The 14,444-nt window shown below is 44.9% G+C and overlaps 1 protein-coding gene across 1 annotated transcript in view; it reads left to right on the top strand.

Moving 5' to 3' along the window:
- Positions 1-14,444, top strand: part of anapc1 (anaphase promoting complex subunit 1) — a 220,669-nt gene that overhangs the window by 191,996 nt on the left and 14,229 nt on the right. The window contains exons 41-45 of the mRNA XM_080192942.1: positions 4,434-4,511; positions 5,766-5,833; positions 5,978-6,116; positions 6,869-6,955; positions 13,104-13,199. Of these exons, the coding sequence (XP_080049068.1) occupies positions 4,434-4,511; positions 5,766-5,833; positions 5,978-6,116; positions 6,869-6,955; positions 13,104-13,199 (468 nt within the window). The remainder of the gene's footprint in view (positions 1-4,433; positions 4,512-5,765; positions 5,834-5,977; positions 6,117-6,868; positions 6,956-13,103; positions 13,200-14,444) is intronic.

Below are 14,444 nucleotides of genomic sequence, written 5' to 3'. Positions count from 1 at the left end.
TCACAGTAACTTTATTGCATTGTTAATGTAAGCCTACTTGTGATTAATAAATGAACTGAAAATTTAAAACTTAAGATCACAAGAGTGACAACTAGAGGAGCTGAAAACTCAAGAAGCCAGTATTCACTTGCACTTGCTTGAAGGGGAAAGAATAGGAATTCGATTTTCATGTAATAGATGCCATTCCTGAGGCCTTTATTCTTGGGAATTATTGATAATGAGATTGCTTACCTTGAAATGAAATCCTACTGGCCTATTGAACACAACCTGTCAGATTGAAACACCAAAGAATGGTTGCTCAGGAAGGCAATGTTGTGCCACTTAGATACTTAACAAGCCAGCAGAAGCCAGGACCCAGAACCTGAAGGACAGAAGTTCTACCCGTCAAGAATTGCCAGAGAATGACAGCTTTTATGCATGCCAAATAATTGTTTCCTTGAAGCAGTGGCGTGGATAAAGGGGAACCTGTCGATGTATTGTACTTGGATTTCCAGATGACATTTGATACGGTGCACTGCAAAGATTATGGCAGAAAATGTAGCTAGTATGAATAGAAAATTGGCTGGCTGGCAGAAATCAGAGTATGTATAAATGAGTCTTTTTCTGATTAGCAGAATGTGATGAGTGGAGTCCCACAGGGGATCTGTGCTGAGACCACAATTTTTTTTACTTTTTTTATCAATGACTCAGATGAAGGGAGCAAAGGCATGGTAGCTGAATCTGCAGATGACACAAGAATAGGTAGGGAAGTATGTTGTGAAGAGGACATAAGGAGGTTGCAGATGAATATAGGTAGGTTGAATAAGTGGACAAAAATCTGGCAGTTGCCATACAATGTGGGAAAATGCAAGTTTGCTTTGACAAGAAGAATAAAAAAGCAGAGTATTACTTAAACAGAGCAACTACAGAATTCTGAGGTGCAGAGGGATCTGGGTGTTCTAGTATATGAGTCACAAAAAGTTACTGTGCAGGTACAGCAAGTAATTAAGAGGGCTAGTGGAATGCTATTCTTTATTATGAGAGGAATTGGACATAAAAATAAGAATATTATGCTTCACTTCTACAGGGTATTATTGAGATCACATCTTGAATACCCCTGATTTAGGGAAGGATATAAATGCCATTGGAGCAGTTTAGAGCAGGCTTACTAGATTCATAATGAGAATGTCTGGATTGTCCTATAAACAAAGATTGGACATTTCCATTGGAGTTCAGATGAGTGAGGGATGAAGTATAATTGAAGTACAAAAGATTCTGAACGGTGTTGACAAGGTTTTTGATTTGATTTATTATTGTCACATGCATTAGCATTCAGTGAAAAGTATTGTTTCTTGCACACTATGCAGACAAAGTACACCATACGTAGAGAAGGAAAGGAGAGAGTGCAGAATGTACAGTCATAGCTAGGGTGTAGGGAAAGATCAATTTAATGCAAGGTAAGCCCATTCAAAAGTCCGACGACAGCAGCAGGGAAGAAGTTGTTCTTGAGTCGGTTGGTACGTGACCTCAGACTTTTGTATCTTTTTCCTGACGGAAGGAGGTGGATGAAAGAATGCCTGGGGTGTGTGGGGTCCTTAATTATGCTGGCTGCTTTGCTGAGGCAGCAGGAAGTGTAAATGGATGGAATGCTGGGGTTTGTGTGATGGATTGGCTACATTTCTGACCTTTTGTAGTTTCTCATGGTCTTGGGCAGAGCAGGAGCCATACTGAGCTGTGATACAACCAGAAAGAATGCTTTCTATGGTGCATTTGTAAAAGTTGGCATGAGTCATTGCTGACATGCCAAATTTTCTTAACCTTCTGAGCAAGTAGAGGCATGGTGGGCTTTCTTAACTATAGCGTCAGTGTGGAGGTTCCAAGACAGATTGTTGATGATCTGGACATAGAAACTTGAAACTCTTGACCATTTCCACTTCATCAACGTTGATGTAGACAGCAGCATGTTCTCCACTTATTCTGCAGCACCCGTATTCTGGAGGTGTTGCCTGTCGGTCATTGTATGGCCAAGAGTGTTGTCGATGTATTTTGTTATTGAAATGTGGCTGAGTGATTGGTCACAGAACTGGACGTAAAATTCTTCCCAGGCCTTCCAATTATTCAGCTGTAACAACAATCTTGGTAGTATTTAGTCAAAGTCTCCATTTCTTCCAGAGAACACAGATGTTCAGCGAGTGTTTCTCAATATCCTGAGGTTTTATGGTTTGAAAAATCTTGGCTAAGCTGTGACTTTGTGGGAGGGAGGTCAGTGGTATATATTGAGGAGAATCATTGTGGAATGATCCCTATGGGATCCCGTTGGTGGTTATGCATGAGCAGCTGATAAGATCTCAAAGGTACACCCAGGACTGTTGATAACTGATCATGGAGTTTAGCTTTAGGCTTCTTACACAGCACATGACTTTGGGGAATTTCAGCAGTTTGCCTTGCACCAGACTGCGTCATAGGCACAGGATATACTACCAAAGGTGGTTGCTGCCTTCAGACCTTTATGGAAACTGTGCTCAGTGTGTGAGACCGTTGAATAATTGAATTGATTTATTATTGTCACATCTATTGGGATACAGGGAAAAGTATTGTTTCTTCCGCGCTATACGGACAAAACATACTGTTCATAAAGAAGAAAAGGAGTGCAGAATGCACAATCATAGCTAAGGTGTAGAGAAAGATCAGCTTAATATATGGTAGGTCCATTCAAAATTCTGGTGGCAGCGGGGAAGAAGCTATTCTTGAGTTGGTTGGCACATATTTTCAGACGGAATTTGTATTTTTTTCCCAAAGGTGGAATAGAGTATGTCCGGGGTGTGTAGGGTCCTTATGCTGGCCGCTTTTCCAGCAGGAAGTGTAGACAGAGTCAATGGACAGGAGGCTGGTTTGCACGATGTTCAGTATCAGGACCTGCTCGGAGCAGTCTCAGCCTGTGCAAAAGCCTGCCTGTTTAGGGGCAGGAGGGGCCACTGCTGCTTCCAGAATGAGACACCTTCCATGTCCTGATGTTCGAGAAAGCAAGGCGAAGGGGTGGTAACTGCATCGGCCATCAAGTGATTTCCCTGGCTTGGAAATGGCCGGAATTTGGATTAGTGCCAGATGTTTGGAATGGTGCCTGTGGACATTGATAAACATCTTTGCTAGCCACTTCCTTCCTGTTCTTGAGGAAATCTGGGTAAATCCCATTGACTCCTACCGCTTCGCCTGACTTGGGGCCCATCAGAGAACTGTCCACTTCCTTTTGTTTGTGAGAGCTTACTAAATCTGTCTGCTGTGAGGCAGTCTTAATAGACAGCAGCAGAGCTATTATTACCTCCTATGTATCTTCCCAGCTGGTTGGTGTCTGAGTTTATTAGGAACTGTGAAGTGAGGGCATTAACATTGATTCTGGGCCAGTGTTGTGACTGGTGTTTGTCTGCTCCCAGGCAACGTAAGAGATTCACATTTTTTGGCTTGAATGTGTGAAGTCAATCTTCTCCACTTTTCCCACTATCTCATGAGGGGTCCTTTATTAAAATCTGTTGCCAAATTGGGGTCTTCAGTTTTGCTGCATTCATCATTTTCTGGGCTCCAGCAGAGGATAAAAGTTTTTTTTCAGAAGCTTCAGTTGCCAAGGCAATAGTTAAGAGAATTCCTCCATAAACCTTTCCACTTTTCCAATACTCCTTCCTCCTTTAGAATCATGATATGAAGATGCCGGAGTTGGACTAGGATAGGCACAGTAAGAAGTCTCACAACACCAGGTTAAAGTCCAACAGTTTTATTTGGAATCATGAGCTTTCGGAGCACTGCTCCTTCATTACCTGATGAAAGAGAAGCGCTCCAAAGCTTGTAATTCCAAATAAATCTGTTGGACTTCAATCTATTGTTGTGAGACTTTTTTACTTTAGAATCATGAAATCCCTGCAGTGCAAAAGGAGGCCATTTGGCCCATTGAGCCTACACCGACCACAATCCCACCCAGGCCTATCCCTGTAACCCCACATATTTACCCTGCTAATTCCCCCTGACAATTAAGAGTCAATTTACCATAGCAAATCCACCTAACTTGCACATCTTTGGACTGTAGGAGGAAACCAGAGCACCCAGAGGAAACCCCACGCAAACGCAGGGGGAACGTGCGAACTCCACACAGACACCCAAGGCAGGAATTGAACCTGGGTCCCTGGTGCTGTGAGGCAGCAGCGCCAACCACCATATCGCCTTAAAACTTATCTCTTTGACCTAACATCTGGGTCTTTTGCCCTGACATCTCCTTATTTGACTTTGGTGTTAAAAGTTATTTGATAACATCCTTTGCCCAGACCATTTGTTCTGTTCAAAGTGCGATACACATATTTTCTTATTATAGATTGCTATTGTTGAGGCAAAGGGAAAGAAATGAGTATTATTAACAACTGCCAGTTAGATATTTCAAAGAAAGATTGATATCTCTGTTGTTAATTTAGGTTTCTCAATGGTGCGAGGAAATGACAGTGAACTTGATGGCGCCGAGCCTTCTTCCTGAATTACATTTACTTAAAGAGGTAAAGTATTCGTTATTTTGTTGGTCAAATGAGCCGAACTAATCTCCAGTGTGGGATCTAAACAAGTACTTGCAGCCTTCAATTCCACTGTTATATTTTTATTGGCTGTTAGTGTGGATTAAATATGCAATAGTCAGCAAACAATCTGGTTGGGAAAATAGTCCTTTCTTTCCATTTGTTTCCCAATTACGTGGAAATAAGTTTGTATCTCAACATGGGAAAGTTTTAAAATTTGTAATAAAAGCAAATTACTGCAGATGCCGGAATATGAAACCCCCAAAAGAGAAAATACTGGAAAATCTCAGCAGCATCTGTAAGGAGAGGAAAGAGCCGATGTTTCAAGTCCAGACGACCCTTCCTCATTTGTAAAATTTGTGCTGTTTATTAGTGTGGCAAGTAGGCTTACATTAACACTGCAGTGAAGTTACTGTGAAAATCCCCTAGTCACCACATTCTGACATCTGTTCGGGTACACTGAGGGAGAATTTAGCATGGCCAATGCACCTCATCAGCACGTCGTTCGGATTGTGGGAGGAAACCGGAGCACTTGTAAGAAACCCATGCCGACAAGGGGAGAACATGTAGACTCCGCACAGACAGTGACCCAAACCGGCATCAGACCCGGGCCCCTGGTGCTGTGAGGCAGCAATGCTAACCATTATGCCTCCCAAAATAGAATCGGAGAATCGCTACAGTGCAGGATTTGGCCCATTGAGTTGGCACCAACAACTATCCCACCCAGGGCCCTATCCCCATAACCCCACGTATTTACCCTGCTAATATACCCTGACACTAAAGAGCTATTTAGCATGGGCAATCAATCTAACCTGCACATCTTTGGACTGTGGGAGGAATTCGTAGCACCCAGAGGAAACCCATGCAGACACAAGGAGAACATGCAAACTCAACACAGTGACCTATGGTTAGTTTTAATTCATTATTGAGCAGACTATTTTGTGATAGATGGGGCAGACAAAACTAAGAGAAACTAACATGATTCGCTTCTTTTTTTATATGGATGCCTCATTTGGTAAGGAGATGACTTCTTAAACATTTGGTTCCACTTAGATTGATTGACTTTTGAGGGGTAAATCAAACCACATATTGTTAATTTGGAAATTTCTTAGGTGGCATAATATGAGATCATTGCATGTTCTGCACATAATACAATCATAAAATAATAATCGGGAGAAGCTAAAAGAAATGAACAGCCTGAAGATAAAAGACAGATGACAAGAATTTTAATTTTTCCAGATCAAAGTGAAAGGTCCCAAGTATTGGGAGATTGTGATGGATCTCTCTAAAGGACCTCAGAGTTTACAGTGAGTATCCTTGTCACATGATTTTTTTTTGTCTTTGTCTTGTCCTGTCCATTTGTTGAATGTAGAAGTACCTGAAAGCTGTAATTTTGTGCTCTCTGCTCCAGGTAATTTACCACCTAATTCTCGTGGTCTCTTTATTTTCAGATCAATTCTGTCGAAAGATGGTTTTCTCTATGTCAAGCTCCGAGCAGGACATCTCTCCTACACAGAAGATCCAAAAGGCTTTCGCAGTCTTTTAGCTCAGACTTTCACTCACAGAAATGCTGAGTTCCTTTCTATCAAGGTATTTGATTTGATGTATTATTGTCACATGCATTGGGATACAGCGAAAACTATTTTTTCTTGCGCACTATATAGACAAAGCATACTTTTCATAAAGAAGAGGGAAGGGAGAAGATGCAGAATGTAGTTTTACGGTCGTAGCTTGGGTGTAGAGAAATATCAACTTAATATTTGGTAGGTCCACGCAAAAGTCTGACAGCAGCAAAGAAGAAGCTGTTCTTGAGTCGGTTGGTAAGCGTTCTTAGATTTTTTGTATCTTTTTCCCGAAGAAAGAAGGTAGAAGAGAGAATGTCCGGGGTGCGTGGGGTCCTTAATTATGCTGGCTGCTTTGCCGAGGCAGCGGGAAGTGTAGACAGAGTCAATGGATGGGAGGCTGGTTTGCGTGATGGATTGGGCTACATTCACAACCTTTTGTAGCTTGTCTTGGGCAGAGCAGGAGCCATACCAAGCTGTGTTACAACCAGAAAGAATGCTTTCTATGGTGCATCTGTAAAAATTGGTGACAGTTATAGCAGGCGTTCAAAATTTCCTTCACCTCCTGAAAAAGTGGAGATGTTGGTGGGCTTTCTTAACTATTGCGTTAGCAGGGTACCCCAAGAACACTGCTTCTTTCTGACCCACTCCTGTAAAATGCACTGATGTCTAAGAAATGTGTCATGTCTTCGCTTCTGACAATAGTGGATGGTACTTAACTTATTATTTGACTCCATGTGTTAGCTCTACTTTCAAACCCCCGTTCTGCTTTCCCTACAGCCTGAAGCTGTTTCAGCTTTTACCTCCGACCCCGCTTTGCTGTCGTTTGCGGAATACTTCTGCAAACATTCAAAGAAAGAAGGACAGGTGAGCATTCTGTATCGAGTAGCAATACTGCATCAAACTCTAATTCTCTATATATGTTTCTTCCTCACCAATGCGTGCAGTCCTGTATCTGTAATACAGTCTGCCAAAACTTTTGTCCCCAACTCTCGTTTTCTGATGTTGTGACGAATATTTGCCAAAATGCTTGGTTAGCAACATGTTTAGCTTTTAAACTTCATTACGATAAGGGATAAGATGTGTTTATCTAATTCAGCTAAAATCGGTTTGGTCAAAAACATAAGAAATAGAAAGTGACCTGTCACAGTTTCATAGAATCTACAGTGCAGAAGGAGACCATTCGGCCCATAGAGTCTGCACCGACAGCAATCCCACCCAGGCCCTATCCACATAACCCCACATATTAACCTGCTAACCCCCCTGACACTAAGGGGCAATTTATCAGAGCCAATCAACCCAACCCACACATGTTTGGAGTGTGGGAGGAAACCGGAGCACCCAGAGGAAACCCACACAGTCAAGGGGAGAATGTGCAGACTCCACACAGATAGACAAGTACCTGAAGTTGGAATTAAGCACAAGTCTCTGGCACTGTGAGGCAGCAGTGTCAACCACTGTGCCTCCCTTCATTTAAGAAACTATTGGTTGGAAATAAAAAAATACTGAAATGAGAGCGTTCACAAGTGAATTGTTTTACCCATCATTTACCCAACACTTGAAGTGATGATGATAGATTCATCCCCTAGAGATTAACTGAATGGATTCCACATCACCATTGTTATTGTCTTAGAGTTATGTATCTGAGCATTTGCTTTCTTTCCTTTTATCCTTTTTTTCCTGATTCCAAATGCAATTCTTTTGGAGTGATTTTGACATATTCCTAGAGTAGAATGTGATTCCCACTGTTTATTACTTCAGTAGGGTGTGATTCTCTCAGTCTGTTACTGGAGCACAGTGTGAATCTCACTGTCTGTTACTGGAGCACAGTGTGATTCTCACTGTCTGTTACTGGAGCACAGTGTGAATCTCTCAGTCTGTTACTGGAGCACAGTGTGAATCTCTCAGTCTGTTACTGGAGCACAGTGTGAATCTCTCAGTCTGTTACTGGAGCACAGTGTGATTCTCTCAGTCTGTTACTGGAGCACAGTGTGATTCTCACTGTCTGTTATTGCAGTACAGTGCGAATCTCACAGTCTGTTACTGGAGTATGGTTTGATTCCCACAGCCTGTTACTGGAGTACCATGTGATTCTCTGTCTTTTACTGGAGCACAGTGTGATTCTCTCAGTCTGTTACTGGAGCACAGTGTGATTCTCACAATCTGTTACTGGAGTACGGTGTGATTCCCACAGCCTGTTACTGGAATAACATGTGATTCTCAGTCTTTTACTGGAGCACAGTGTGATTCTCTCAGTCTGTTACTGGAGTACTGTGTGGTTCACGCAACCTGTTACTGGAATACCGTGTGATTCTCAGTCTGTTACAGGAGCACAGTGTGAATCTCTCAGTCTGTTACAGGAGCACAGTGTGAATCTCACAGTCTGTTACTGGAGCACAGTGTGAATCTCACAGTCTGTTACTGGAGCACAGTGTGAATCTCACAGTCTGTTACTGGAGCACAGTGTGAATCTCACAGTCTGTTACTAGAGCACAGTGTGAATTTCACAGTCTGTTACTTGAGCACAGTGTGAATCTCACAGTCTGTTACTGGAGTACAGTGTGAACCTATGTCTGTTACTGGAGTACAGTGTGAACCTATGTCTGTTACTGGAGTACAGTGTGAACCTATGTCTGTTACTGGAGTACAGTGTGAACCTATGTCTGCTACTGGAGTACAGTGTGAACCTATGTCTGTTACTGGAGTACAGTGTGAACCTCAGTCTGTTACAGGAGCACAGTGCGAACCTCACTGTCTGTTACTGGAGCACAGTGTGAATCTCACAGTCTGTTACTGGAGTACAGCGCGAACCTCTGTCTGTTACTGGAGTACAGCGCGAACCTCTGTTACTGGAGTACAGCACGAACCGCTGTCTGTTACTGGAGTACAGCGCGAGCCTCTGTCTGTTACTGGAGTACAGCGCGAGCCTCTGTCTGTTACTGGAGTACAGCGCGAGCCTCTGTCTGTTACTGGAGTACAGCGCGAGCCTCTGTCTGTTACTGGAGTACAGCGCGAGCCTCTGTCTGTTACTGGAGTACAGCGCGAGCCTCTGTCTGTTACTGGAGTACAGCGCGAGCCTCTGTCTGTTACTGGAGTACAGCGCGAGCCTCTGTCTGTTACTGGAGTACAGCGCGAGCCTCTGTCTGTTACTGGAGTACAGCGCGAACCTCTGTCTGTTACTGGAGTACAGCGCGAGCCTCTGTCTGTTACTGGAGTACAGCGCGAGCCTCTGTCTGTTACTGGAGTACAGCGCGAGCCTCTGTCTGTTACTGGAGTACAGCGCGAGCCTCTGTCTGTTACTGGAGTACAGCGCGAGCCTCTGTCTGTTACTGGAGTACAGCGCGAACCTCTGTCTGTTACTGGAGTACAGCGCGAACCTCTGTCTGTTACTGGAGTACAGCGCGAACCTCTGTCTGTTACTGGAGTACAGCGCGAACCTCTGTCTGTTACTGGAGTACAGCGCGAACCTCTGTCTGTTACTGGAGTACAGCGCGAACCTCTCTGTTACTGGGGTACAGCGCGAACCTCTGTCTGTTACTGGGGTACAGCGCGAACCTCTGTCTGTTACTGGGGTACAGCGCGAACCTCTGTCTGTTACTGGGGTACAGCGCGAACCTCTGTCTGTTACTGGGGTGCAGCGCGAACCTCTGTCTGTTACTGGGGTGCAGCGCGAACCTCTGTCTGTTACTGGGGTGCAGCGCGAACCTCTGTCTGTTACTGGGGTGCAGCGCGAACCTCTGTCTGTTACTGGGGTGCAGCGCGAACCTCTGTCTGTTACTGGGGTGCAGCGCGAACCTCTGTCTGTTACTGGGGTGCAGCGCGAACCTCTGTCTGTTACTGAGGTGCAGCGCGAACTTCTGTCTGTTACTGAGGTGCAGCGCGAACCTCTGTCTGTTACTGAGGTACAGCGCCAACCTCTGTCTGTTACTGAGGTGCAGCGCGAACCTCTGTCTGTTACTGAGGTACAGCGCCAACCTCTGTCTGTTACTGAGGTACAGCGCCAACCTCTGTCTGTTACTGAGGTACAGCGCCAACCTCTGTCTGTTACTGAGGTACAGCGCCAACCTCTGTCTGTTACTGAGGTACAGCGCCAACCTCTGTCTGTTACTGAGGTACAGCGCCAACCTCTGTCTGTTACTGAGGTACAGCGCCAACCTCTGTCTGTTACTGAGGTACAGCGCCAACCTCTGTCTGTTACTGAGGTACAGCGCCAACCTCTGTCTGTTACTGAGGTACAGCGCCAACCTCTGTCTGTTACTGAGGTACAGCGCCAACCTCTGTCTGTTACTGAGGTACAGCGCCAACCTCTGTCTGTTACTGAGGTACAGCGCCAACCTCTGTCTGTTACTGAGGTACAGCGCCAACCTCTGTCTGTTACTGGAGTACAGAGTGAACCTCTGTCTGTTACTGAGGTACAGCGCCAACCTCTGTCTGTTACTGAGGTACAGCGCCAACCTCTGTCTGTTACTGGAGTACAGAGTGAACCTCTGTCTGTTACTGAGGTACAGCGCCAACCTCTGTCTGTTACTGAGGTACAGCGCCAACCTCTGTCTGTTACTGAGGTACAGCGCCAACCTCTGTCTGTTACTGAGGTACAGCGCCAACCTCTGTCTGTTACTGAGGTACAGCGCCAACCTCTGTCTGTTACTGAGGTACAGCGCCAACCTCTGTCTGTTACTGAGGTACAGCGCCAACCTCTGTCTGTTACTGAGGTACAGCGCCAACCTCTGTCTGTTACTGAGGTACAGCGCCAACCTCTGTCTGTTACTGAGGTACAGCGCCAACCTCTGTCTGTTACTGAGGTACAGCGCCAACCTCTGTCTGTTACTGAGGTACAGCGCCAACCTCTGTCTGTTACTGAGGTACAGCGCCAACCCCTGTCTGTTACTGAGGTACAGTGTGATTCTCAGTCTGGAGCACAGCCTGCTTTTTTGATGGAAGTACCTTGAGCTGATACATTAACTCTATTCCTCGCCACAAACTGCACTTGATTTGCTGAATCTACCAAGCAGTTTATGTCTCAATTTCTGATTTCCAGCTTCTGCATTTTTTTGGTTTTAAATTCCTCTATTTGTTCCGCCCTGTCCTATTTTTCACTGGCTCTCTTGCCTTCTCTGTTCTCCGGAAGGTGTTGGCTCCTTGTTGCAGTTTGACAGGCAGCCAGCAATCTCCCCTGGTATCTCAGCCAGCTGGAAATTATTCGGAAGTAAACTTTGATGTAAGGGCAGAGAAACAGTTCCATTGCGGTGGGCATTATAACTGAGCCCGGCACTGCTGCATCCAGCGTTCTCACACATCAAGCTCCCAGGTAGTGATGGAGAGTGAAGAGAGAGGCAGATTTCTCATTCTTCTCTCCCCAGCCAGATCCATTCTCGTCCTCCAACTGAAAGCAAAATACTGTGGCTGATGATTATCTTAAGTGAAAAGAGAAGAAGCTGGATAGACTCAACTTGTCTCTTTAAAGTATATTTATTAGTGTCACAAGTAGGCTTACATTAACACAGCAATGAAGTTACTGTAAAAATCCCCGAGTCGCCACACTCTGGCGCCTGTTCGGGTGCACTGAGGGAGAATTTAGCATGGCCAATGCACCTAACTAGCATGTCTTTCGGATTGTGGGAGGAAACCAGAACACCTGGAGGAAACCCATGCAGACACGGGGAGAACATGCAGACTCCGCACAGACAGTAACCCGAGTCGGGAATCGAACCCGGGTCTCTGGCGCTGTGAGGCAACGGTGCTAACCACTGTGTTACCATCCCACCCATGCCTGGCAGCATTTGTGGAGACAGAAACAGGAGTTAATATTTTGAGTCCAACACGACGACTTCAGTTACGACGAAAGAGTCATGCTGAATGCAAATCGTTCACTCCATTTCTCTCTCTGCAGATGTTGCCAGACATGCTGAGATTTCCTGCTTTATTTTATAGCACTCCTGCTGCAGCCTTGGCTGAAGTAGGCTATACCTGCACAGAGGTGTAAAGTGTTTTGGGTCATTGTAGCTCTGTCACTCTCTGAGCTGTCAATGGGACCTACTTTAGTTACATTACTGAGTAACAGTAATTGTAACACTGGCAGTGATATTGAGGCAATGCATCCCTACAAGGTGAAGGAGCACTACTGAAGTAGAAATGTCATAACTCAACGAGTGGGAGCATCTGGTGTTTGATGTTTTGCCAGTTTTCCCGTCAAGAGAAGCAAAAACCATCAGTCGGGTTTTCTTTTAATTTTTCCTTTTATGACAGAAATTTTGCTGAGCAGAACTCTCAAATTCTGTGCGTCATTTCGGAGACTGTGGGATGTGGTGAGTGCAAATACCCATTCACCACCCTTCAGTGGCCAATCCTATACTCACTACCCCAGCCCTGCACACTGCACAGTCCAAAGATGTGTGCGGGTTATGTGGATTGGCCATGCTAAATTGCCCTTCAGTGTCAAGGGGACTAGCAGGGTAAATAAGTGGGGTTGTGCTGATAAGGCCTGAACAAAGAAAATTACAGCACAGGAAGAGGCCTTTCAGCCCTCCAAGCCTGGATCGACCATGCTGCCTGACTGAACCAAAATCCCCTACTTTTCCAGGGACTATATCCCTCTATTCCCATCCTATTCACGTATTTGTCAAGACACCCCTTAAAAGTCACTATCTTTTCTGCTTCCACTACCTCCCCCAGCAACGAGTTCCAGGCACCCACCACCCTCTGTGTAAAAAAAAAACTTGCCTCATACATCTCCTTTAAACCTTGCCCCTCGCACCTTAAACCAGTGCCCCCTAGTAATTGACTCTTCCACCCTCGGAAAAAGCTTCTGACTATCCACTCTGCCCATGCCCGTCATAATCTTGTAGATTGGGTAGGATTGTGGTTGGTGCAGGCTTGATGGGCCGAATGGCCTCCTGCACTGTAGGGATTCTATGATTCTATATTGACCTGTCAGCACTGCATGAATTACCATTTACTGATCATCGATTAAAAAGAATATTATGTTATTAACAATCAATCTGTTCTCTCTCTACAGAAACAGGATGTGCTAGACTTGCTGTCATCCATCCTATATGAATGTGTTACTCAAGAGAAGCCAGAAATGTTACCCACATATATAGCCATTGACCAGGTAAAACAGAGATCCAGTGGATTCTTTTATGTATTCTCACCATTTTTTCCCATTTCTGTTTCTACTATCTCTGCATTGCAACTTCACTTGAGGAGTGCAGTGTGAAACTGTGGTAACTTGGCCGCAAAGACGTAGCCAAACACCTTAAGATATTCAATCTTCTTTACTTCTGAAAAGAATATCAAAATACAGTACAGCCTGGACTGGAGGCAGCTAGTTGCACAGGTCCTTCGTGGTTAGACTAGACCCGGGAAAGCCCGTAGCACTGATTACATCACTCACGCATGCTCATTCCCGCTAAAGACATCAGTACATCCATCCAGATGAGAAGATGCTTCCTGTGATAGTCCAAAACAAAAAATCCATTCCCAAATTTCCTACCCATTTTCCCTGGAACCGTAGAGGTTCATTGGAATATTCCTTTGGTAGTGCACAACTTGAGTATTGCTGAAAAGTGATGCACTGTCAAAACTTTTTACCTTATACTCATCAGGACAAACGCAAGAATGCCAAAGTTCTAAGGGAACAACAATTTATGCTACGTGAGAAAAGAGGTGCTCATTGGTTGCCGGTAGGGTGCCCAGAACTGTGTATACCACTCTGTGGCCAAAGCACTGGCATTGTCATCTGAGGTGTAGCCATTAGAGGCTGTTGCCTCAATCAGTTTTTTCCATCCAGAGCTCTCGTGTGCATTGAGCATAAAGCCCGTGCTGTTAAGAAGCACTTCTGTTCTGTTCAGGCTGTCAAGTGGCCTCTTCCATTTAGTTTGGCTTCAACACTTAGCATCATCAAGTTGGGGAGCAGGCAGGAAAGTGGAGCTGGAGCCCAATATCAGCCATGAACATATTGAATGGTGCAACATGTTGAATGGTGGATCACACTCGATGGGTGATGTGGTCTTCTCCCCGCTATTTCTCATGTTCCTGTGGTGGTGAATTGTCTGATAGTGTCAGGCTGGGGAAGACGCATGACATGTCCATATTGGAAGAATTGGTAATCAACAAACTACCCCAGCATTGCCTCTTGTACGCACTGCCCCTAATGATTACAAGTCCCAAATGAAATTCCTTTCTTCATGGCTTTACTTGATCTATCTGGGTGCTATGTATTTGAATGACTAGATTTCTGTTCTTCACCTCCCTCAATGACATTCTGTGGAGTAGGTCCTCCTGTTCCTTAGTGTAGTGCCTCTTTTTACATGAAGGTGCACTTGTAATCAGCCGCTGGGGCAATGTAGTGGGTGGA

The sequence above is a fragment of the Carcharhinus amblyrhynchos genome, chromosome 7 (assembly GCF_965287045.1).
Source record: "Carcharhinus amblyrhynchos chromosome 7, sCarAmb.v2.hapA, whole genome shotgun sequence".
NCBI classification, from domain to species: Eukaryota; Metazoa; Chordata; class Chondrichthyes; order Carcharhiniformes; family Carcharhinidae; genus Carcharhinus; species Carcharhinus amblyrhynchos.
This window is presented reverse-complemented; position numbering and strand designations above follow the sequence as displayed.